This window comes from Aythya marila (assembly GCF_965140915.1).
Source record: "Aythya marila genome assembly, chromosome: 2".
Taxonomy (NCBI): Eukaryota; Metazoa; Chordata; class Aves; order Anseriformes; family Anatidae; genus Aythya; species Aythya marila.
The window spans coordinates 48,191,032-48,217,002 of record NC_139043.1 but is presented as its reverse complement, the minus strand read 5'-3'; the positions used below and the strand labels follow the sequence as shown (position 1 = coordinate 48,217,002).

General features: G+C 35.1%; 1 protein-coding gene across 4 annotated transcripts in view; it reads left to right on the top strand.

The window, feature by feature from the left end:
- ATP9B (ATPase phospholipid transporting 9B (putative)) overlaps window positions 1–25,694 on the top strand; it is a 165,607-nt gene extending 139,913 nt beyond the window's left edge. For 3 of the 4 annotated variants that reach the window (XM_082753069.1, XM_082753071.1, XM_082753072.1), the window contains 15 exons: window positions 3,585–3,746; window positions 5,219–5,311; window positions 6,469–6,552; window positions 7,123–7,293; window positions 9,296–9,394; window positions 11,998–12,087; window positions 12,576–12,720; window positions 13,047–13,111; window positions 13,542–13,697; window positions 13,841–13,905; window positions 15,268–15,376; window positions 18,760–18,817; window positions 19,500–19,703; window positions 22,190–22,222; window positions 22,930–25,694. In XM_082753069.1, coding sequence (XP_082609195.1) covers window positions 3,585–3,746; window positions 5,219–5,311; window positions 6,469–6,552; window positions 7,123–7,293; window positions 9,296–9,394; window positions 11,998–12,087; window positions 12,576–12,720; window positions 13,047–13,111; window positions 13,542–13,697; window positions 13,841–13,905; window positions 15,268–15,376; window positions 18,760–18,817; window positions 19,500–19,703; window positions 22,190–22,222; window positions 22,930–23,066 — 1,671 coding nt within the window. In that variant the 3' untranslated portion in view covers window positions 23,067–25,694. The remainder of the gene's footprint in view (window positions 1–3,584; window positions 3,747–5,218; window positions 5,312–6,468; window positions 6,553–7,122; window positions 7,294–9,295; window positions 9,395–11,997; window positions 12,088–12,575; window positions 12,721–13,046; window positions 13,112–13,541; window positions 13,698–13,840; window positions 13,906–15,267; window positions 15,377–18,759; window positions 18,818–19,499; window positions 19,704–22,189; window positions 22,223–22,929) is intronic. The other variant, XM_082753070.1, reaches the window with a different exon arrangement.
- Window positions 25,695–25,971: the final 277 nt, after the last annotated feature.

The window sequence follows — 25,971 nt, the reverse complement described above, 5'->3', positions numbered from 1 at the left end:
TACCCATTTTGTGGCCATTGCCCCTTGTCCTGTCCCCACAAACCACTGAAAAGAGGTTGGCCAAATCCTTCTGTCTCCCACACAAGGTATTTATAAACATTAATAAGATCCCCCCTCAGTCTTCTTTTCTCCAGGCTGAACAGACCCAGGTCTCTCAGCCTTTCCTCATATGGAAGATGCTCCAGGCCCCATATCATCTTTGTGGCCCTCCGCTGGACTCTTTCCAGGAGATCCCTGTCTTGTTTGTACTAAGGAGCCCAGAAATGGACACAGTACTCCAGGTGAGGCCTGACCAGAGCAGAGTAGAGGGGGAAAATTTTATTCCCCTAAATAAAAATTAGTAAGACATTTGGGTGATACCTGCTATTTCCTACTAATCCGGAGGAAGATGGGGCAGATGTTTACCTGACGAGGAGTGAGAGTCCCTACCCTTGTGCAAGTCATTTACCCTTATGGGGAAAGGTGAATTCATCTGAAGGAGAATTCACAGAATATCTTGGAGTTGGGCTGAGTAAGGGGCAGACCTGTACCTATTGATTGCATGGCCTAACATCATTTAACACCGCTTCAGAGAGAATAAAACTTATTTTATTTGTAAGGGAGTCACTTAACTCTTTCATCCTCGAGGTTGAAAATAAATAAGGATATGTCCGTTCCTTTAAATGCTTTCTGTGGACAATCCTTCATCTTGCACAGCAGTGTTTATTTTGCCTGTTAAATTGTGTGGCTAGATACCTCTAGCTTTTTCTGCCATGTAGTTATTTTCACTGAGATTATTAAATGGAAGACTAATGGGCTAATAGAGTTTCCTGTAAAAGAGATTTTTTTTTTCCTTAAAAATAAAAAATAATGTTGGAAGCAGTTGAAAAATTGTCATTTAAAATTGGTTTATGATAAAATCAAATATTCCAAAACCTTTGTGGAGTATTAGTTTACGTGTTTCCTAAAATGTTTTTTTGTTTAAAATTGTTGATTAGTATTTGGTTTTGGTTAAAGTCAGTCTACTGGTCTAATCAAATATGAAGTTCTGAATCTTCAACAGGAATATGGTTTTTTGTTCTCCGCTTAATATGGAGTTTACAAAATTCCTAACTATTCATTTTCTTGTCTTTAATAGGCAATTAGGTTTCATCACTGATGAAATACATAACTGCATCCTTGTCACTTAACAACCTCGTATGCTTAACGGAACTTTCTTGAAATTACTTAAGATATATATAAACTGATTTTTTTTTTTTTTAGTTCAGTAAATGAATGTTTCTAAACAATTGGGATGATTGTCCCCAAGCCATTGAATATGGGGACATATTCAATTCAGTGCAGGGCTGCCAACAAGGTCTGCAACAACAGTGCTTCTGAAGTTTCCCCTCTTTGTGCCCCACTTCAGATGCACATGTTCCTCAGATAGCTGAGTTAGATAAACCATTATGCTCAGAGAAGCTACTTCCACCTCCTGGGCTAGTACTGCCATAAAATTAAACACATTTGCTTGTGGGTATCTTGGCTGAGCAAATGCTGCTTCGCCCATTAATTGGGAGAGTTTCCTTTTGAAGTCTTGGAATTTTACTTTGAGTGGCAATTTTTGCTATCATAATTGAAGAGTTTAGTACTGGGGTTGTGAACTATGGCAGCTCTTAGGGGCTGGTGGCCTCTAGTGGAGAGAGACTACTGACGGGGAATGAGAACTGAGCAGTGATGATAACATCTGAAAGTTCTGGAGTAAGAAACACCAAACAAGACGTTTCTCAGTAGCTTTTGTCAGATCTGTCCCATTTCCATTCCATAATGCAAATATTTACTACCTTCACTACTAATGTTACTTTCAGCTTACTCAGAGGTGGGTAACTGTTGTTACTAGCTGGACCAAGGAGGAAGACAAATAGCAAGTGAGAAACAATAGAAGCTCTCTTTGACTCTCCCTGTGTTACCCATCCCAGGAACACTACATGGTTAATGGGATGAGGCACAGACCTGTGTCTCAGTAATGGGGGAACCAGTGTAATTCTGTCACCTGGGAAACTGATTTCTATAGAAAAGAAACTTAGTGATCAGCCAGACAAGACCCACAGAGTATTCAAATAAGTCCCTACCTTGGATTCAGGATACTTGATGCATTTCTTCTGTCTGTGTTAGGAAATTAAGGGTTATCAGCAAATATATATTTATCATTAGAATAGATTTTTATTTTTTTTTAAAGCAAAATGATAGCATATCCAGAGAAGTTTTTTATGCTTCCCCAACCTTTGATTTTTTTATCTGACTACATCCAATATGTAAAGTGCTGTAGAAGCCACAGCTGCTGCATTCACATGCCATTCTAAGGGTTCTAGATGTTTTTACACTGGGTTAAAAGACCATTTTAATGTAACATCAGAAACATTAAAGAGAATGGAATATATCTGTAGAGGGGAAACCTCAAAAGAGAGTGTTAATCTAAGAATCCTTTTTCTGAACTCTGTACAGCCAGTGATTCAGTATATACTTATTTGTGCAGATTTGTAATTTATATTTTAATGCCATCTGTGAAATACATTTTTTAGTAGTTGTATGTTATAAAGGCTGCAGATATTTAATGGTATGGTTTGGTTGTGTTGTTTAGGGTACTGTTACAGTATGGCTACTCTGGTATAAAGACAGGAGTCAAACTTCGTGTGTTACTCTCAAGTTTGCTCAGTTGCCTTTTAGGCAACTATTTGATTCCTGAGTCTTCTTGACCATTTCTGCTACGGTATTTGCACTGCTATGGTATATGCACTTTTTAAAAAAAATAAGTAGTTGTGTGTAGGCCAGGTATAAGAATCCAAAATGACTGTGCTGTAAAATGCTAGTTCAAATTGTTGGTGAAGCCAAGCATAAGCAAAATAATAAACAGATGTGAGTCACCAAATATAGAACACTTAAGTCCTAGCTGCAGAGGGACACAAATGAGATGATAGGGTATTAGGAGAAAGATGCAATTTACAGGTCAGAATGTAATAGTAACCTTTCACTGTGAAAATTGAAAATTAACCTTGGGAGTATTGGATCACTTACAGCTTATGTGGTACTTTTATTGAAGAAGAAAAATCTCTAAAAAGACTTCCTGTGATTTGGGGATTTTAAAATGCTGCTATTTAAAGTGTGTTCTTTTCTCTTTATTTAACTGCATCTCAATGCATTTTCATTTGTCGGTGCCTACACAGACAACACTACGAGGATTTCTTGGGAGTTCATACAACTTTTTTTTTCCCCCATAGTTTAAATTTTCATCAGAAGCTACTTAGTAATTATTTACTCAATTTGTATGAAATTCTTAGTGGGCATTAGTCATCATGTCAGTTGAACTTACCTGAGTTTTTTCCTGCTTGTGTGTCTTTTATCACACTGCTCAATTTTAATTTTTGTAAGCTTTCAGAAGTAAAACATTATTTTGATGTACTAAGATTTTGTACTGTATACCGTTGTTTTTTCTATGAGAGGGTTGAAATCCTTGGAACAGCTTAAACATTTACTCTACTGACAGTTCTTTGTCTTTAGCCTAATCTATACAATGCAATTGACCTCTCACATTTAAATGTGTCTTTTTTTTCTTTTGTCTTCTTTAGGTAGCTCTGGTGCAGTGGACAGAGAGTGTCGGTCTTACACTAGTTAACAGGGATTTGACCTCAATGCAATTGAAGACCCCTGGTGGACACATTCTGACATACTATATTCTGCAGATTTTCCCCTTCACTTCTGAGAGCAAGCGCATGGGAATCATAGTTCGGGTAATTTGCGGGGGGGTGTTAATTTTAATTTTTCAAAAGCTATTTTTACTGAACATTTATTTTGATATTTCTTAATAGAAACTTGATGCTTCAAGGAATGTATTACACTGGACTTTCAAATGGAAAGTAGACACTTGGTACAGATACACACTAGAAAAGCAATTGTATAAAATTCAGGCCAACCTGATGTTGCAGCAAGGTTTATAAAGGACAAACTCTTCTTTCACATGCAATACGTTAGTTTCAGTACTTCATGCTTAGGCTCTGATGTTGCAAGTTTTGACCCTTCATTTTTAATTTTCATCTTACAAAGTGTGTTGCCTGTTCAAGGGATAAACAAGTGGAACAAGTTTCTTGCAATAGTAGTTTGCATCTTTCTATTCTGTATCACTACTGATACTGCTTTTTCAGGCATGCATGCACACAGCAAAACGCCGCAAGGTCTCAGACGTACCAGGTATATGCCTTACTTTATATGCTTATATACCACATATATATCTGTTAGATGTTTAGATGGGAACATAATAATGATTGTTAAAACTTCAACTGCAAGAAAGCCACCACGCCATGCAAAGGAAGGTTTAAACCTCTGCTAATGTTAAGCCGTGCATACTGTGTACTTCTGTCCTGATTAAAATCAGATACTGTAACAGAACAGCTTCAGATAACGTGGTTATATGGTCAGATCAGTACTAAGTCCTAATCAAATAGGTGTTGAACTCATCCTATTCCATATTTGTAAGTGGATAACAAACCAGGCATGCCATCAGCCGTAGGCAGAGGTACTTCAGATAGGGTAAGTGCATGCTCAGATCTGGAGAAATCTTGGCAAGGCATTTCATTAAGTGAGGTTGGCATTATGAGCCTGCTTAACAGTGTGTTAGAGATGTTCAGAGATATGTTATGAAGCTTGTAGACCAGAGGAATCCATTATTTCTGCAACAGACCATATATCACCAAATTCCTGATTTATGTAATGTCTGCCTTGATTGTGGATTGTTTGAATATTCAATGAATGTATCATCATTAAAACATCTGTTAAATTCATTACAGTGTTATTTGTTAATTTCTAATTACTCAGATATTTCAAAGATACAGAGCAAACTTTCTGTTTCAATTTAAATAACAAATGCCACAAAAAAAAAAAAAAAGTAGTTAGGGTGGGCATAGCAGTGATACTTTAAAATTTGTAAAGGACAAGTATTTTAGGGATGCTGGGAACCTGCTATATTGACTTCAGTTAGAACTGATCCCTTTACATGGGAAAGTAGGGAATGTGCATCTATGGAATTGGGAATCATTGAAAATATTAACATAAAATAATAAAACTTATGCAACCATTTGCAAGGTACTTCATTTTTATTCATAAATGACAATCCATTGAATATTTCAAAAAACAATTAGGTTATTTGTAGGCAAGTTTTGACTGTATAAGCTGATTTTTTTTTTCTATTTCTTCTGCAAAATTTTAGGATGAATCTTCAGGAGATATTACATTTTATATGAAGGGTGCAGATGTTGCAATGTCCACTATTGTACAGTACAATGATTGGTTAGAAGAAGAGGTAAGAAATAAAGTCAACATTTACTTAAAAAAAAATAATAAAAATTCTTTAAATGTCAAATTGAAATATTAAATGCTATTGGAATAGTTTTAAAGGAGATCCCAAGCCAGTGTGGCAATGGCTTTTCTAGTTCAGTTACATATACTCTGAATGGGTTTTTAGGATTTAGAATTCTTTCCAATTCTTGTATAGCACACAGAAAAAAACAAAGATAGTAGTCACAGAAGAACACATTCTTATTTAAACAAGATTTTTTTTCATTGACAGGTTTCGCGTAAAACCTAATTACATCTGAGTATTATGTTATAAATCTGTTTATCCTGTAATAACCTTTTATCAAATTCTACAGTGAAGTATGATTATGAGTTAAAGTTTAATACGGGATATAGAGAAATTGAAATAGCTTTTTATCATATTTATTATATTTAATATAAAATACAGAGCAAATTTCAAAACTGATTAGTATTTTTCACTGTTTGGTTCTAGTAGGTGCCGGCAATCATCTTATTTTGACCTGACATATAGACAATATGTTAATACAATGATTACACCGTGTATGTTCATAATGATATTGGCAATATGAATCAATATGTGCTGCAGGGCAGTTTGATTTATTCAGGGACATGAATAAATTAAACTCCCTGAAGACCTAGCGAAATGTCATAAAAATTACTTTTGGCGATAATGATGCACAATTAATTGTAAAATACTTGTTTAATTTATTTAGCTTTTATGAGGTCAAATCAATAAGTGTTTTGTTCTATACAGCCTTGTTTTTCATTAAGATATGCTATTCCACGGCTATTTTTAATGTGTAGACCTTTTTTTGACAAGAGGTACGTTTCTCTGAAAAATATATATATATATTTAGTGTTAAAAATAGGTTTAATGTGCTTTTAAAATAGTTTTAATTTACTTTTAGACTTCAGCCTACAAGAGTTTTTCTTTAAGCTTGAAGAGAAAGTCTTAATTGGCTTGCCAATAGTATACTACTTTGGGAAAACTGAAGTGAAAGTGTTTTTGTGACTTCTCCAAACTAATCTACAGTTTAAAGAAACAAACTGTTATGCTACAGACATTCCCTGCTAGTATATGGTATGAAATGTGTGCATACAGTTAAATATTTCCATTATTATTCTATGTTTTGGTCCATTTAGTGTGGTAATATGGCTCGAGAAGGACTGCGTACTCTGGTTGTTGCCAAAAAATCACTGACTGAGGAACAGTATCAAGATTTCGAGGTATGAAGGGATAGAATCATCTATATTATTCACGTTGCTCTTGTGTTTTGCTTTATGTATTTACTTCAAGGGGAACATAATCTTTTTTACTCTGTTAATAAGGTAAAGAAGACAACTCATATTGAAAATACTGATAGTTGAGGTATGACAGACTATTACAGATCTTACCATTCATTATTGATTGTTCTGCAGGTATGCACAGAATACTGTATAAATTTAAGTGACTGGATTGTATTTTCCCAGAGGATAGCATAATGTTAATTCCATAGCTTTAGTCTGACCAATAGCTTTAGTCTGACCAAAAAACCTACTTGTTCTCAAAGATGAGAGCAGTTTCCGCTTAGATGTTGAGATTCCTAATTTATAGAAGGTCTTCAGAAGGCTCTCTTGGGTTTACCTGTCAGAAAAAATGCATATAAGATTAGATGCAAATCCACTCTTTTAATTTTGTTCTTTATTGAAGATATTTAAATGCAACTTTTTATTATAACTGATAGGCCAAATGCTTACTTTTTTTTTTTTTTTTTAAGTCACAGCCAAGTCTAAGTAGTTTTGTGTTTGTGCAAACAGAGTCGATATAACCAAGCAAAGTTAAGCATACATGATAGAAACTTGAAAGTTGCTGCTGTTGTAGAGAGTTTGGAGCGAGAAATGGAATTGCTGTGTCTCACTGGAGTAGAAGATCAATTGCAAGCAGATGTTAGACCAACTCTAGAGATGCTAAGAAACGCTGGAATAAAGGTAGTGAACGCATACTGTTGTGACACACAATCTATCATTTATTAATGTTTGTGGATTATTTTTTTTTTTTCCTTTTACAAGACACCGTTTATAGTTGTCTACATTAAGGTTCATTCAATAAGAAATATGTGAAGTCCTAAGTGCATTCTGGGCATGATCTAGCAGAAACAAGTAGGCACTGTGTTCGAAGATCCCTTGCAAACCACAGGTTTCATTAATCTTAAACTTTTATAGGAAAAAATGCCAATGTATGTCCCTGTCATTTATCCTCTGTTTGCCTACAGTAAACTGTCCTAGCTGAAATTTATACTAAATCAGTTTGGGCCAATATTCTTATGATAATGTTTTCAGGCTTGTCACTCACAAAAAGTTTCAGCCAAGTTCAAAAGGTGAACTGTTTGAACTACAGAAGAGCCCAGACTCTTCTCAGAGGCACCTACTGAAAGCGCAAGAGGCAATGGACACAAATTGAAATACAGAAGTTCCACTTGAATGAAAGAAGCAACCTTTATACTATAAGGGTGATCAAACATTGCAGCAGGTTTCTCAGAGAGTTTGTGGAGTCTCCATACTTGGAGAAGTTCAAAACTGCCTTGACATAGTCCTGAGCAGCCCGCTATAGTTGACTCTTCTTTGAGCAGGGAAGTCAGAGTAGGTAATCTCCAGAGGTGCCTTCCCAAATAGGCTATTTTGTGATTCTTTTTTTGTTGTTTGGTTGTTTTTTTAGTTAATCGCAGCTTCCCAAAGGCTCTCAGTTGAATTTGCTGGCAGCACAGTGTTGTGCAATCGGAGAAATACATATTTGGATTAAAGCCTTGTGATCACATCACATTTCTTTACTACAGTGCAACTAGTGCAAAGTACTTGTATGTAGTACTTCATGTACATTATTTTCTTATTTACTGTTGATACTTTTTCCATATGTGGTCCGTTCTAACTGTTAAGAGATATCTGGATCAGTATGTCCTGCTACGAATAGGCATAGTGTGACAGTTTTTAGGGTTTCTTATCAATGGAGTTCTAGGATTTCAGATGATGGAAATTGTTCTGACTTTAATCACAGCCCACATTATAGTAGACTGGGAACACAACAGTAACTATAGATAAGTCATAAAATTATAGATTACGCGATTACTGATGGGAAAGCAGTAATGAGGGTTTTGTGAAGTCACAGACCATTTTTGTTAGTGTCCATGTTGATCTTACCTGAGACATACGGGAACAGAGGTAGACAGAAGCTTATGGTTTAATAAAATTGCAACTATTAACTTAGTAACTATTTGGTAATAACTTCTGCAACTTAGGTCATTCATTCTTCCTTGTTTTTTTCTATTTGGTATAGGGCTAATGTTATTTCATACAGGCATCCTTCAGTCTTGTTGGTGTTATGGGGTTGAGGAAGAGAGCTGTTTTATTTTAAGAACAGATGGATCATCAGCCTTATTCCCACTTTAAGGAATGCATTTATCCCAGTTCGTTGTGGTCAGTGGGCAGGATTTCTTCAGAGTATTGGGTCTGTAGCTTTTCCTCCAGGATATGCCATCCAACAGCTTGGCTGCTACTTGGTAAATTCTTACTAGGATCACAAACTGTTGTCACATCGTTTTGCTGAGCAGCCTCAGTAGTTATTTCTCTTGTACTTGGGTCTGTATCCTCTGCTTTTTGATCAAGGTAGTATTAGGGCCATAGGGAAGGTCTTTTATGCCTGTTCAACTGCCAGTGGGTTGCCACAAAGTTTCCCCTTGTCTTCACGTAAATTGAGATGTAGACTCTTGTGATAGGGAAAGAAGAATGAAAGATTCTTAAAGATGAACCTTTTCTTTGTGTGTTACTGCAGTAAAAACTGCTCGTTATTTTTTGTTAAAAGTATGTATATCGGTATATATTCCATGGCAATCTGATTTTATGGAGTACTAGAAAAAGGTTGGGGAAAATTTTCATTCAGATATGGACAACAGATATGTTAATGTCTGTCAGAATTAACTCTTACATTATTTTGCAGATATGGATGTTAACAGGAGATAAACTGGAGACCGCAACTTGCATCGCGAAAAGTTCTCACCTAGTGTCTAGGACTCAGGATATTCACATTTTCAGACCTGTAAGTATAGGTCCGACTTTTTTGTTGGATTCATCAAAAGACAACTAATACCAATTTTGTTTTGTTTGAATACTAGTTGGCTACTTGTTATAAAATAGATGAGTTACTGTAGAGGGCGTCATAGCAACAGTCAAGTAGAGTATTACTCAAGTAGAGTATTACTTAAGCTAGGTTGTCATTCAAGGATTTTAGAATTACAGAGCATTGCTTCTGTTTAAGGGTGGTTGTTTTTAGATTTGTTCATATGCTACAGAAATGTTTGTGGGCATATTTAGGCGAGACAGGTTTTACGTGCATTTTTCACTCTTAACTTACACAATGGATATAGTAAGGCATGTCGAAATAATGATAAAGAGAGGTCCATGTGAGGTATTGAGCCAGTAGGAAAGAGTTTCTAGGAACTTAGGCAATCTGAATATGGTTCTAGCTTGTTCTAACATTTCTGTTAATAGCATTCCTTAGACTCAAGCAGACTTAGTCCTGAATTAAACTCTGATGCCAAAGTCCCCTGTATAGATACAGTTCAGATGAAAATCAAAAAAATCTATTTTGATTTTTCCAATAAAACATGTACATTTTTTTAATATACTGATTAAGATAATTGTTAGAAAAGTAAATGGAATATTTTTCTATACATATCAGTTATATTTAAATAGTATCAACTCCACTCAGCTCAAACAAAAATAAAGATTTTCCAGACTTTTTCCAAACTTCTTGATGCTGTGTGATCAGACATATGTCTGTGTTTGTTCTAAATGAACCACTTGCACCTACAAAAATAATTATATGAATATAATTTACATGTAAATGTAGTTTCCTATGAAGCATCAGAATGGCAAATTAAGCCCTGCAGACTATTTGCAATTAAATTATTAATGCTTCTGATAAAACTTCAGATCAATTTTTGTTGACCTTTCCATGTTGTAACATTACAAATTGTCTTCCTGAACATAATCTATTTAGTTTGAGTCAGATTTTTATTTTCATTACCTTGACTAGTAATAAGAGATAAACATAAAACTGCGTTAACTGAGAATACACAAAGTTTTAAATTAGTTAGAAAATAGATTCATACAACAGTATTTCTGTGGCTATATTTGCTGCAAAGAATGAACTCCTGGATTAATGTAAGAAAATACCTAGTACTTTAACGCTTCTATTTTGCTTATAAATTAGTGAATAAATAACTTACTAGTTTGGCTTCCCAAAAAGATGCATTTTGTTTTTCTAGCTGTCTTGTTCTTAACATTCTCAACCTGTTAATTTTATAATGAAATTAATTGATATATTGTTTACATATATATATGTGTGTGTATATATATATATATATATATCATATATAGAGAGTTTACAAAGAAAAAATACCTCTGCTAGGTGAAGGTAGAACAGAGTGGACAATTAGTGTTCTTCAGTGTGTGCCAAGTGCTGACGTCTTATAATCTCTGCAATGCAGAAAGATTATTGTGGACCAATGCAATCCTTGGTTCCTAACCGTTGGCAGAATAGGAGCTTTCTATTTATGTGTTTCATTGTGGGAAAGGAGGGGAAAAAATCTGAATTGTGATATGAGTATGGGTTATTCTGTTTACAAGTGCATTTTAACATAACCCAAATTTTGCATGGTAGAGACTCTTCTCCAGAGGGATGAATGTCTTTGGGCTGTATGTTATTGTAGGAAGTAATGTGATTCGGACTCATATATATCAAAACTTCAGGCACAATGTTGACAGAGCCAAAATTAGAGGTATAATCAGAGTTGGTTTTATTCTCTGCTTGTAATTTTGGCCTACATGATAGCTCTAAAAGAAGCTGATGTATATTGAAGAAAAAAAACACCTTTCTCTTCAAAATCTGTGTATAAATTAATTATGTTTTGTGTTCTAGTTCAAAACCTTCCAAAATCCATTTGGTAGCCTTTGAACTATTTGGTTTAGGGTTGGTGTGTTTTTGTTTTGTTTTGTTTTGTTTCGTTTTCCCACATTTGACATCCGGGCCGCTCTGAAACAATAGTTATGTAAATTATAAAAAAAAAAAAAAAAAAAAAAAAAAAAAACTATGATGTAATTCTTCTGTATTTTGTCACTTGGTCCTGTTTGCGTACTTGTGCAAGATTCAAAGTGATTAGTGCTAGTAAGCACATTTTTCTGTGTCTCTTGAACTCTGTTTACTTATCCAAACTGAAAGAACTACTAATATGAACATCTTGCATTATTCCAAGAATATATTTTACTGGTTAATAAAGTCTTTTTTTCTGACTTGGGGACTATTTTTTCCTCTGACTCAGCCAAGATGGAAAGACTAGGGTCAGATTGAATTTAAGATATTTAAATTGTATTAATTCATTAATATTTCTGCCCTAGTCTACTTTTTATGAGGAACCAATTAGTCTGACTACACAGATTTTCTTTGTCTGAGGATTGATTTTTCACTCCATAGAGATTCAAGACTTAAAGTCACATCCCATTGGTACCATTGGCAATGCAGTACCCATTGGTACTGCATTAGAATAAAACATTTGTTGAAAAAATAAAGCCTTGTTTTTTGTTGTTGTTGTTTTTTGTTTTGTTTTTTCCTTTAAAAATCTTGAGTGATTTTTATTAAAGGTTGCTACTCGAGGGGAGGCTCACTTAGAACTAAATGCCTTTAGGAGGAAGCATGACTGTGCCTTGGTGATATCTGGGGACTCACTTGAGGTAAGAGTTTGGTTGCTGTCAAGTTGTATTTATACTTTATGAACTAAGTTCATACAAACTATTTTTATAAAGCTTTTGTAACTATTTTTATAAAGTATCAGTGGCTTCATGCTCTTAAACTTTCTTCCAATATTTAACCATATCATAAGTTATCCTTAGAGTTACTACTGTTTTTCGTTCAATAGTAAAAAGAGCATGTATGTTCAAATTTTGTTGGTTCTCTGGACTCCTGTATAGTAATAGAATGAGATTTGTACATTGCATGCTGTAGTACTGTCTCTTTTGTTAACTCTAAAATGCATTAGCTGTCCAAATGAAAGAGAATTTCAGTTTAAAATAATAGAATGCAGTCAAGGGACAGTGGCTTTTGCTCCCAGAGGGCTGTTGTTTAAGCAGAACCTCATAAAAGAAGTCTTCATACTGTGTTTGTGTTGGAGTACATGTATTATTTAATCTTAAAAATAAATGTGAGTGTATTTTTCTCTTAGGTTTGTCTGAAATACTATGAGCATGAGTTTGTAGAGTTGGCTTGCCAGTGTCCTGCCGTAGTGTGCTGTCGATGTTCTCCCACTCAAAAAGCCCATATCGTGAAACTGTTACAGCATCACACTGGAAAACGCACCTGTGCAATAGGTAACTGTTGACACTATCTTCCATTGCAGTAGCTAAAATCTGTAATAAACTTACACAGTAGGTGACACCATTGAGAAACAAAACCAAAGAGATTTCTTTATCAACAGCCAGGTATTTACACAGTTGTAGCAGAAAATGTCATTCCGTGAGAAAGGTGTGGTTTTTTTCCTTACTCCACAGGAAAAAGTCTTGATTGCTGAAGTTATTAATCATAATCCATAGATTAACTGTAAGAATTTAAAGATATATTAGGAGATTCCTAAAATACTTTAAGGCCAGGAGAGTAAAACCTCTGAAGTGCTGAATACTGCAGTGACATTTTCCAGGTGATGGAGGAAATGATGTCAGCATGATCCAAGCAGCCGACTGTGGAATTGGAATTGAAGGCAAGGTAATGTTACCAGGTCAATTCTCAAATATGACATGATTCTTAAACAACATTAAATCGAATATTTCAAATTTAAGTCTGCTATAAGATGATAAAAAAATGCTCAGTCTTTGAAATAATACTTTCTCTGCTTCTGTGTTCTCTGCTTTATCTTTTTAAATATAAAGAGCAAGAAAAGCAGAAAACACTAGTTATTTCTGTGTATATATGTATTTACCTGAAAGATGCAAGATAGGCAGTTAAACGTACTTGTTACTGCCACTGCATTTTTTTAAAATGTGCACCAAAAAACTGTCCTTTGTGTCATGCTGTAGAGTTGATTTCTGAAGCGGTAGTAAATTTGACTTGTGAAATTAATTGTAATTTAGAATTTTAAAATTTGAAACATATGTTCTACAGTGGGTTTCATATTTGTAACCTTTTTTTGTTCTAGGAGGGAAAACAAGCTTCCTTAGCAGCTGACTTTTCTATCACACAATTTAAACACATAGGAAGGCTGCTGATGGTACATGGCCGAAATAGTTACAAAAGATCAGCAGCACTTGGTCAATTTGTCATGCACCGAGGCCTTATTATTTCAACTATGCAGGTATTTAAAACTTTGTTTTCAGAATAGTTAAACGCACTCTTTGAAAAGTCACAAAACCTTAAGCAGTAATGTGTTTTTTTTCTTTATTGTAATGTTTCATATACAGAATTATGTTAAATATATGTAATTGTTGTCTTTTGTAGGCTGTATTTTCATCAGTCTTCTATTTTGCATCTGTTCCCTTGTACCAAGGATTCCTAATGGTAGGGTAAGTTCAAATCAACAGTTGTGGTATATGTTAATAATTACAAACACTTGTTAAGTAACATCATGTAGTTGGTGGCTGGACCATTTTTAATACATTTATCATTGGTATGCTAACGACACCTGGAATGAGCCTACAAATGAACACTCAACTAGGTTGGATACTCACTTATATCCACTACATGACTGGGGAGATTCTCTGAAGAGGGCAATCTGCCATTGCCTTAGAAGAAGAAAAACATATAGTTTTTTTGACATGCAGGGTGAAAATGATAGAGGAAATCTCACAAACCAGTTTTAGCTGTTACACAAATTGCTATAGAAGTCTCAGTGAGAATCACAGATTCATCTGTTAAAAAATGGAGCTGAAGCTACTGACTGAAATTTCCTCTGAAAGTGCACCAAGTCCACTACATAGATTTCCATTCTGGATCATGCATGCAGAATATGAAGTACCCTTGTCTTGTTGCAAAAGCTGCTTTAGAAATATAGCTCCCCCAAGTTATTCAGCTGAGGTATATGGACATATTCACATTTCTCACTGTTCTCTGCCCCTCCTGTCCTAAAAGCTTCTTTCTATACTTGTTTTAGTTCATTTAAACAGTAGTAACTCAAATTGTAGCCAAATAAAGGTCTGATTTCACCAGGCACCGCAGAAGGAAACAGTAAACCTCTCCAAAATGCTTGTAAATAGTTCTGCTAACCCCTATGAAAACATATACCATGTGGTCTATAGGTATACAACTGTCACTTGCATACTAAAATCTAAAGCCACTTTCTGAGCTGGTGAGACTTCCATTAATTCTCTTATCTTTACTGTAATGTCAGGGACACAGCACTTGTTTTTTTTCTTCATTTTTCATCCTCTGTGGATGAGTTTCAATGCCAGCTCTTTTAACTGGTTGTCAAAATGCAAATACATAGTAAATATGGTAGTAGACAATACATTTGGGTGATATATGTGGACAAAAGACATCTGGTTATTATTTCTAGATAAATAATGTGTCTATAACTTCTCACAAATGGCAGCTCTCAGAAGCCTAAGAGTAGGTTGCATTTGGACAATAGAATCATAGAATCATTCAGGTTGGAAAAGACTTCTTAAGATCATCTAGTCCAACTTTTAACCTAGTACTGAAGTCCACCACTAAACCATGCTACTCAGTTACAAATCTGTATGTTTCTTGAAGACCACCTCCAGGGATGGTGACTCAACCATCCTTTGTAAAGCTGCATTAGTAAGTTTCTTCAGTACTGGGTAGGATAACCAGTTTAACTTCATTTACATTAAAAGAGTAATTGAACTCAATAGATTAATTTAAAATCGTGATACAAAAATGTCAGTTTGTGCTTTCCTTTTATATAGGTATGCAACCATATATACCATGTTTCCAGTCTTCTCTTTAGTATTGGATCAGGATGTGAAGCCAGAAATGGCATTGCTGTATCCAGAACTTTATAAGGATCTCACAAAGGTATGAATGTTCTCAGTGCTCACGTGTGAATAACCGTTGAAATCTCAGGTGTGGAAAAACTCTAAATTCTTACAGAGAGAAAGAAGGTAAACTGTACTTTGAAACTGCTCAGGACGTGTAGATGCACAGACTAGCTTTTTGTTTAACTTAAATGACAGTTCTTGGCAATGATGAATCACTGGCTTTCACAGCTTATGTTGTACTTCAAAATATTTTAAAAAGTAGAATCCAAATAAATCTCTCAAGTTAAAAAAAATGAGAACATGGAGAAACTGGGTTTGCATTATATTCAGACAGATAGACAATGATGAGGAGCAATTATGGATAGGTAGTACAGGAAGTTATGTACTTTACTAATACTACATTTGACTTCACCATTATAAGGCAATCTTACTGTGAGCGTTTATTATCATAGAAACATAGAATGGTTTGGGTTGGAAGGAATCTTAAAGATCATCTGGTTCCACACTGCCTTAGTGGTGACACTGAGGAGCGTACCTATTTCTGCACATTACTTCTGAAATTCTGGACTCTACACGCAAATCTCAACTAAGGCTATTCAGCTAACATTACTGAAATATGTGTTGATGTGGACTAGAACTGTATTCCTAGGAATTGGTTTCTTCTCTGAGATGTGCTAATGGTCAAAAGGCTTTTAGGATTTTAAGGTTAAGATGTGTTGGCATAACTCATGGACAGATTCTTCCTCTGTTGCAAGAACAAGAGAAAATTAGCAAGGTTCAGGGACAGGTGTGGACACATACCATGGAGAAAACAGTGATTCAACATTCCTGTTACTGTGGCTCCTACAGATGCTAGAATAGCAGATGAACACTTGAAAGGAAGTACAATTTTTTTCCTTTGGAAAAGGGGAAACATAACCTCCATTGTTAAAAGGGAAAAAAGGAAGACATGGGGAACTACAGGGCAGTCACTATGTACCCACCAAGGTCATAGGTCCTGTTTTATCCTTAGGCTCACAGAGAACAGATAGGTGGCATCCAACAGATTGGTGACAGCCGACATGGCGTCACTAAGGGCAAATCATGCCTGATAAATCTAATGGCCTTCTACAATGGGGTTACAGCCTTGGTGGATAAGGTAGGTGCAACTGGCGTCATGTAGCTGGATTTGTGCAAAGTATTTGACACTGTCCTGCAAAACATCCTTGTCTCCAAATGGAAAAGAGATGGATTTGATGAATAAGGAATTGGCTGGGTGGTCATTCTCAGAGTTGAAGTCAATGGCTAGTGTCCAGGGGTAGAGATAGTGACAAGTGGTGTCCCTCAGGGGGGGTCTCTGTTGGGTCCAGAAGTATTTAACATCTTCGTTGGTGACATGGACAATGGCATTGAGTGCACACTCAGCAAGTTTGCAGGCAACACCAAGCCACATGGTACAGCTGACATACTGGAGGGAGGGAATGCCATCCAGAGAGACCTTGGCAGGCTTGAGAGGTGGGCCTGTGTGAAGCTCATGAAGTTTAACAAGGCCAAGTGCAAGGTCCTGCACCTGGGTCAGGTTGTTCCCAAGCATGAATACAGGCTGGGCTATGAGTGGATTGAGAGCAGCCCATTAGAGAGGGACATGGGGATACTGGTGGATGAAAAGCTCAACATGAGCTAGCTATGTGCACTTGTATTCCAGAAAGACAATTGTATCCTGGGCTGCATCTAAAGAAGTGTGGCCAGCAAGTTGAGGGATTTGATTCTCCCTCTCTACTCTGCTCTCATGAGACCCCACCTGGCGTACTGTGTTCAGCTCTGGGGCCCTCACCACAAGAGAGACATGGACCTAGTAGAGTGAATCCAGAGGAAGGCCTTGAAGATGATCAGAAGGCTGGAGCACCTCTGCTATGAAGACAGTCTGAGGGAGTTGGGGTTGTTCAGTCTGGAGAAGAGAAGGCTCCAGGGAAACCTTATAGCAGCCTTCAAATACTTAGAGGGGACCAACAAGAAATATGGGGAACGACTCTTTGTCAGGGGGTATAGTGATAGCACAAGGGGTAATGGTTTTAAATTAAATGTGCTAAAAGAGGGTAGATTTAGATTAGATGAATAAATTCTTCACTCAGAGAGCGATGAGGCATGGGAACAGGTTTCCCAGAGTAGTTGAGAATGTCCCTGCCCTGGAAGTGTTTAAGGCCAGGTTGGATGGGGCTTTGAGCAACCTCATCTAGTGGAAGGTGTCCGTGCACATGGTGGGCATAGGGGGGCAGAGGAGCTAGATGATGGTCTTTAAGGTTCCTTCAACTCAACCCATTCTATGATAAGAAAGTAAGTAAGAGGGCTCCTCACTTTCATCTGAAAATTATTCGGTGCCTTTTGTGCCAGAGGCTCAGGAGTGATTTACTCCCTTCTAGTTCATAAAGTTAAATCAGAACTCAAGCTTATTTTTATTTTAGAAATCTTGCTAATTGGGAGCTATGGTCTAAAGTGGAATCAGGGTCCAGTACTCAAAGGAAAATGAGTAGGGACTCATAGGAAAAACAAAATCTAGTATTTCTTGTTGCTTGTACTAGAATTTTTTCCTGTATGTTAGTCTGTCTCCAACATTCTAGATTGTATACAGATTTATGAAAATGCCTTCAGCACCTTCCAATGAACTCTGTGTTTACAAGAAAATGTTTTAGCCTCTACTGAAATAATTGAATGAGTTAATTCATCTGTTTCTACAGCAGTGAAACACATACATTTCCCTGTAAAGTGCTGATTCTTGCCTATTCTAGTGACCACACTTTTGTGGTAAAAGTCCAACTTCTTATCCTTTTAACTTTGTAGTTCTAACATATTTCATCAGTATTCTCACAGAATGCAACTCTTCAGCACATACAGCATTTATTGTTTGATGCATGTGATTCAAACTATAACATTTAATATCACAAGATCAAAAATATATTTGGTAATCTTTGCTTAAATAATACTTAAAATAGTCATGTTTTTTCCATGACTGCAAATAGTTTATCCAACATTTTGAAGTGACTAGTAGTAACTTTACCTTTTGTATGGGGTTTAGGTCAGTAGGCACAGAATTCTCTTTTTCTTGAAGCATACTTCTGAAATAACATAAAAGCCTTAAAAAAAACAATTATTTCACTGTAATTATTCTTCTGAAAACAAGCCATAGCATTGCAAACTAAGGTGTATATTTGCTATTTAAAACCTTAACTGTCCTGCTCCTTGATTTTGACTTTGTGCAGTTTCCATATGCTTTTGCAATGAAGTAACATAAGTATAAGTAGAAGCTTTTTAGCTTATGTCTCTTCAAAGACTGCTTATTATACTTGCAAAATGTCTCTGTAGCGCTTAACTATTAAGATATATGAAATTAGTAGATTTTTTTTTTAAGTAGTGTTTACCTGTCCTCTCACTTGTTTCCCTTAGGGGAGATCTTTGTCATTTAAGACCTTCCTCATCTGGGTTTTAATCAGTATTTACCAAGGTAGGAGAGCGTCATGACTTTACTGAACTGAGAAATTTTTGTCTGCTATTAACAGTATTGTTTTTCAGAAGCAGATTGAATTCCCAAAGCTTAACATTTCATCAGCAGTTATATATATTGCTTTCTGTTTATCTCGTAAATCGATATTCCTGTAGCGTGCCAGGACCATTCAAAACATGGCATAGATTGGTATTTTTATTGATGCATGTCACCTAAAAAAGGACATGGTTTTAATTAAATGCTAATCCAGAAAAATTTTAATGAGTGCTTATCACATTGCATATACTTACACAGTAGTTTTCTTTCATGGAATGACAGAAGTACTGTTGAAGAAATCTGAATTATGTAATCAGTTAAACGTAATTACACTTTCAACAATCTCTCATTTATAGCACTAGACAAAATGAGGTTAATTAACAGTTCATCAGATATATTGCTCTGAAAGGTGTTTAATTTTCTAACAGTTTTATTTCTTTACTGCTTTACTTTTGTTTGTTTTATTTCACATGCACAAAGTACAGTAAAACACTTCTCTTTTTATAAAGATTAATCTTGTTACCTTATTGAAAAAAATGTTAAGAAACTTTTGTAATAGGCAATAAAATGTTCGGTGTGCATTTGTAAAAGATGGTACACTGAAATTTCATTGTGGAGTTTTGTTAACTTTGTGTGCCTTTCCCAGGTGGTATTCTGATGTATGGAGCCCTGCTGCTTTTTGAATCTGAATTTGTACACGTCGTTGCCATTTCCTTCACTGCCCTAATCTTGACAGAGCTCTTGATGGTTGCACTGACCATACGAACATGGCACTGGTTAATGGTGGTGGCTGAATTCCTCAGTCTTGGCTGCTATGTGGCCTCTCTTGCATTTCTAAATGAATACTTTGGTGAGTAATTTTAGAAGTATTTTAGCAAATAACTGTGCTTTGTAGCATACCGTATGTAATGTTTTTTTCTCAATTTTTTACACTTTGTAAAATAGAGCATTCTCCGTAGAAAATATGAGTTGAAATTGAACTTCATGTTGATTTAAAATATTCTCTTACCCTGTTCTCATAGAAGCTGACAATTTTTTTCGTGTTATTATGATTTATCTGCATGATAAACTTTACTGGAACCACACATGCTTTTCACCTGCTTGATTTGATCTTCCAGTGACAATCTAAACTTCTCAACTTAAATTAACTTCAAGATTTGCACTATTGAAATGGATATGATTTGATAAAATCAGTATCTTTCACCAAACTGGTGAATTACTTTTTATCTCATTAGATATAACTGAAGAGCTGAAGTATTTCTAAACTAGAGAGTGAGGTAGAAGGTTTTTAAGATATATTATATAAGAATCATCACGTTTCCTAATTATATTAAGCTTACTTTGTTTTAAATTGCTGTATACCATACTATGTCTTGTTATATGTCTAGTTCCATACTATTCTAGTTCTATGTCTATACCATACTATGTCTAGTTCTAATTATTCATAATTCACAAGTTGAAAGGAGAGGATGCAAATCTTCACAGTCAAGGATCTGAGCATCAAAATAGTACATATTTCTTTTTATATCAAATTACACTTCAGTAAAAAAAAAAAAAAATACTATCTCTTAGTGTGGTTTTACAGATGTAACTTACAGAAATATATGTGACGTTTTTGATTATACCTCACAAGGACTAGAATCCAGCTCCACCTTCCTGTTTTTCAGGAGCTATTGAGTAAGAAGTTCCCTTCTTCACTTGTTACTTCCTATATCAGAATTAGATGTGTTATATGGTAGTTTCCGGTATTCTGATTTCACTCTCTTATGTCCAAGGTGTTTAACACTAGAGTAGTGTAGTTACTTTTTAATGAGTGAATGCTTTGCTGCCTGTCTCAACTGTTCTGTTCACTTCCCAGATTTAATCAAAAGTCAAATTTTAATGAACAAGCAATCTTGCTGCACTTGATACTTGTATTATACACTATTTTAGGTTTTCCAGAATACCTTTTTCTTTTCTCTGGTACTAGTACACAGACTCTTTAATAGAGATTACTGGGTTGGTTCCCGAGTTTCTCCAGCTAGATGGTAAATGAATGAGCAAGAATGTATACAGGTACAAGCTCTTTGTTCCGAACTTACAGGAACTTCATAAAGCAGGAGTTGCTGCTTCACCTTTTTAAGTTCTCTGTAGTGGTGGCAGCCAGTCCTTCAATCCTTTGTTGGTATTTTTCATTGAGAAACACCTTTAAGGTGGTGTTCATAGATGTTTCTGAAAAAAAAAAAAAAATAGGTGCTTTGTTTCGTGTAAACTCTGGTGTAAAGGGGAGTACTTTACTACCTCTGTGTTTGCTAGTCAAGTGTAAACAAATTAGTAAATAAATGGTTGTATGGCTTCCTGTAGCCTGTGGTCTTAACTTTTGTATGTTTCATCTTCACTGATGAATATTTTAGGGGTACAGAAAAAGCTGCAATTTCATGAGCTTTCCTACAGATGTGTATTATTCATGGGTTAACCTGAAAAAATGCATTTCAATTTCAGAAGCAGTCACTTCTGCTTAGCACTTTTCCTCTTACTTAATCCATCAGATTATAACTGGGGGAGAGAGCATCTCTTTTGGTTCATAAAGTGTAGTATAAACCTAAGTGATGGTTTATAGTACAGGGTAAAGAATAATGTGTCTGGGAAAACAATCCAGTTGACTCTACAGGCAAATAAACTGCTTCTTTCAATAATGTTATTTATAACAATCACCTACTTGCAAAGGAATGATATCACGAGTATGACTGGGTACTCAACTTAGGAAAACAAAAATATTTGATACTGCTCTGCAATTCTCCTTCATAGAATTAAATCAGTTTTTAGGTTTCTGAGTAAATCACATGCAATGGTTTCATCAGACATGTCTCTATGATGTGTTACATTGGCATTTAGTATGCCTAAGCAGGTTAAAACTATCTACAAAGTTTATGCGTTGGAATCTACATATACAAAGTATTTTTAAATGACTATAGTTGGAGCAGTAAAGCATTTCTTTTGCTGCACCTTTCTGAAGAGAACTTTTGTTCACATCTAAAACAGTTCTAATCACCTTGCTTATAAAGTAGATTGTACTTTGAAGTTTAATCAAACAAAATAAGAAACTGCCTAGCTACTTACAGCATCAAAACATATCCAAATAATCTATTTTCAAAATGTTTTGTATTAATTTCTGTTTAAAATCTTTCAGTTGTCGTATGAAAATCAGTAATATTACAGTTAATGCCACTAATATCTTTTTCAATTCCTTTTTTGTAGCTAATCTTTTGTCTGTTTTTTGTTTTCTCTTTTTCATGTAAATTTCATATTTTCTGGAAATCTATCCTTTCATTTTCATTCTCCCCCTTTGTGAAACAGGTATAGGCAGAGTGTCTTTTGGAGCTTTCTTAGGTAGGTGAAGTTTAACTTTTCTTGAAGATTTCTTGGTTTTGGGGGTTGGTCTCAGATCTTTCCATGATTCTAGAGTACAACTTAACCATTGCAAACTATAGTCAAAAACTTCAGTAGCAAGTGTAGTGTGTCACCATTCTTGTTAATGTTTGTCACAGAAAACTTTTGACTGCCACATCTACTTGTGGCAATATAACTACATTGCTTTCTCTCTATAATTTTGGGCTATAAGTTAATCTCTAAAGTTTTAAGAATCATTTGGTCTAGTTGTTGTGTCTGTCTCAGGAAAAAAAAAAAAAAAAAGGAATAAAGGATCCAAAAAAATATACAACCAGGACTGGTTGGGAACTTGTATAAATATTTCATAGCAGCAGAAAAATAAGGATAAGGTGGCTTAACTTTTTCATATGAGAAAGTCTTGCCATTAAGCTGAAATCCCCTAAAATTACCTTGTTCTGCAAAACAGTGTAAGGAGCATAAAGGAACTTGTCAGCTCCTATTTAAAGAAAATAGTTGGCAAAAATGAAATGTTGAGGTTAACTGTCTCTGTGTTGTTTTGTTGCTTTGTATTTATTTATTTATTTTGCCTGGTTTTAAACAATAGCATAAGCAAACAATTAAGAGAGTTTTATTGACTTTGCTCTATGAAAGTTCCAGCTTCCATGTTATCAGCTGCCATTATTTATTTTCCCTGTTTATTTCTGCAGATGTTGCCTTTATCACAACTGTGACCTTCCTGTGGAAAGTGTCAGCAATCACTGTTGTAAGCTGTCTTCCACTTTACATTCTCAAGTACTTGAAGCGCAAATTTTCTCCTCCAAGTTACTCCAAGCTTACCTCGTAAAAGTAATTATATTCCTATGGTTTTTCACTCATGCCAGTCTGCAAATCGCACATTCACTGTGCTTTAGTGTCTATGGATTTATGTTGGACTAAATAAGTTAAAAAATAAAAATCAAAAGTGATCAAGTGAACAGAGCACAAAAAGAAAAGGAAACATATGACAGGTACATAACACGGAAGTACACTAACAAGACTATCATAAATAAACTAAATTTTCCTTATGTTGTTTTATTTCAGTTTCAATTGCTCATTGTAAAATAAAACTAAATTACATTTGATTTGACAATGCTTCTGAATGATTTCATTGCTACTGTAAAGGATTTTTTCCTGCTGTATTAATCTTCTGCAAGTTGAATTGAAAGCTTCAATGATTACATAACTTCCTAGTTCAAGTCTTTTCCTTTAATGTTTATGTATGGAAAAGTTCATTCATTCATACTTACTACAACAAACCTAATACCTGTAAATGTCGTCTTTATTAGCAGCTGAATTTTATTTGTCATCAAGCATTGATTAATATGCACTATTTGAATTATGTACAGGTGTCTGCATAGCACAGTATTATTTTAGGAGCTGTTGTCCTTTTCTGTACTCTTGAGTTCTGGCACCAGTAAGCATTACAGATCAGTGATGTTGACAGCAGTTCTTTAAATGCACATTAAAGCCAGGTTGCACAAAAGCAGTTTAAAAAATTAAATGATACATTCTGTACATAATTCCACAGTACCTGTTGATCTGTACAGATGTCAAAGACATAGCTGCTCAGTAAATATGTTTTAAAATTCTTATTCATTTTGTATTTGTAAAACTGCAAATAGTGTTAAAGTACATTTCTATATATGAGAAGTCCAGTAAACCTTGTATTAGCTAATATATTTAAATTGCCTTGTAATCTGTTTACTTAGGTTACTCAGGTAAAATGAAATAAGATGAACACAGGAGCATTGTGATAGGAAAATCTGTCATCTTCCAAGTTGTAAATGTTACGTTTTTATAACTCAGTTTGGGTGCAAACATGTTAAAAGAAAAAAAATCAAAAGGTTTCGCATGTTGTGAACTGTCAGAGTTGTGTATCTTTGCTGAGTTATGACATTTTACAGCAGTTGAAGATTTGTTCCAGAAACTCATATGCTCTAATCTGATACAGTCCAAAGGGTCCAAATCTTGTGTGCTGTGCTGGAAAGTAGGTTATATTATTTCAGTTTCCCATTGTGATATAATCTTGCTTTCTCAAGAAGTACATATAACAAATTCAGCATAGTCTATTAATTAGTGGAGAAGATCAGTATGATTACCCATGCTTTATTAATTTAAAAAAAAAAAAAAAAAACAATGTGGATGTTATTTTTATGTTGAACTTTATGCCTTTACAACATTAATCCTTGTCTAGTATCTTATAACTTCTCCCTTATGCGGTTATAATATTAGATGAGTGATATTTAAGTGATAAATCTACTTCCTGGGAGAGCAGAGGAAATTGCTGCAGAGCTATTTGGACTATAATCCACTCCAGTGATTTTGTTTTGAAAGTTTTTCTTACTAGTTATTTATCTGCTTTTTTTTTTTTTAATTTTCATTCCTCATTATAAAAGCAATAAAGCCTAATTTCTACTAAATGTTATTAATGGTATATGTATTGAATGAAACTACTGAAGTAGCATTTCTTTTAATTAACGCAACATTGCGGAGTATTCTGCTCTGTGTCCATCTGTAAACTCGCTTCTGTAAAAACCCCCACCAGGTGTCACTGTTCTGGCATACTAGCAGAAGCTTTTCTTCCTGTTATGTGGCTTTGGCAAGGTCTCCTGGTTTATGTTTTCAGTTTAGTCCTGATACCTTTTTTGTTGCTGATTTGGTTTCATTTTCTGTTTTTCCTCGGTAAGTGGTAATTATTTTGAACCAATTAAGAAAAGTTAATGTGTGCCATTCTGAGACATGATGATGGTTTTTTTCAGACTGTCTTATGCATTGTGAGTCCCAAACCATACAAGTTAGATATAGTAGGTAAGCAAAAACTTGGAGGCCTTCATCACATATTTGATATTAGAAAATGTGAAAAATCAGAAATTAAACTAGGAATATGGAAGTGATAATATTACCTTGACACAACCATATGAGATACCTCTGTATCCATGTGTGTGGAATTTAGTGTACATATGTTAATCCTCAGCATTAAAACTGTGAGGTTAGTGTACCAGCAAATGTATAGATTCTACACGCATATGCGTGTTTCAGAAGTGGAGTTAGTTAATTCTCTAGAGTGCCTGCTTTCTTAGAGTATTTCCAGTCTACTGAAAACGTCTGGTTTCAGCTAGCACTTTAATTTGAAGACTGCAGAATTGAGATCCAGATGACTTACCTGGCTTTTGAGTCAGTGTAAAACAATGTATACCAGGAAAGTTTGCTTTATATTCACTCACATCACTCAGCCACAGCCCTGTTAAGGGGGTAGTGCTGCCATATTACAATAGTATACAATTAACAGTATGAACACAAAATGTACGTATTGTAACATGATACTTGTCAGTAGAAAACTTTAACCTATTGTGGGTTTTAGCACAAAATAAGTTAAATACCATCATAATCCCTGGCTATTAGAATGGAATGGTAACATGTCTGGTGTGCAGGTGAATAAATGATTTCCTAAGAATCTCATTCTGTTGTCATTCACATCAGTATTTGTCAGGAGTAAACCTGGGGAACCATATCACCTACATAAACACAGATTTAGGCCTTGGATCCGCAAGTTACACCCAGAAGGACTTTAGTTTTAAATATTAAATTATTGTTAAATATTCAATACACATTTACTTTTGTGAGCTGCTCTGTCAGGTATGCTATTCTGAAATGGTAATAATGCATTTGAAAATTTTAGAAAACAGTTTCAAAATCAGGGTAGGATAAAC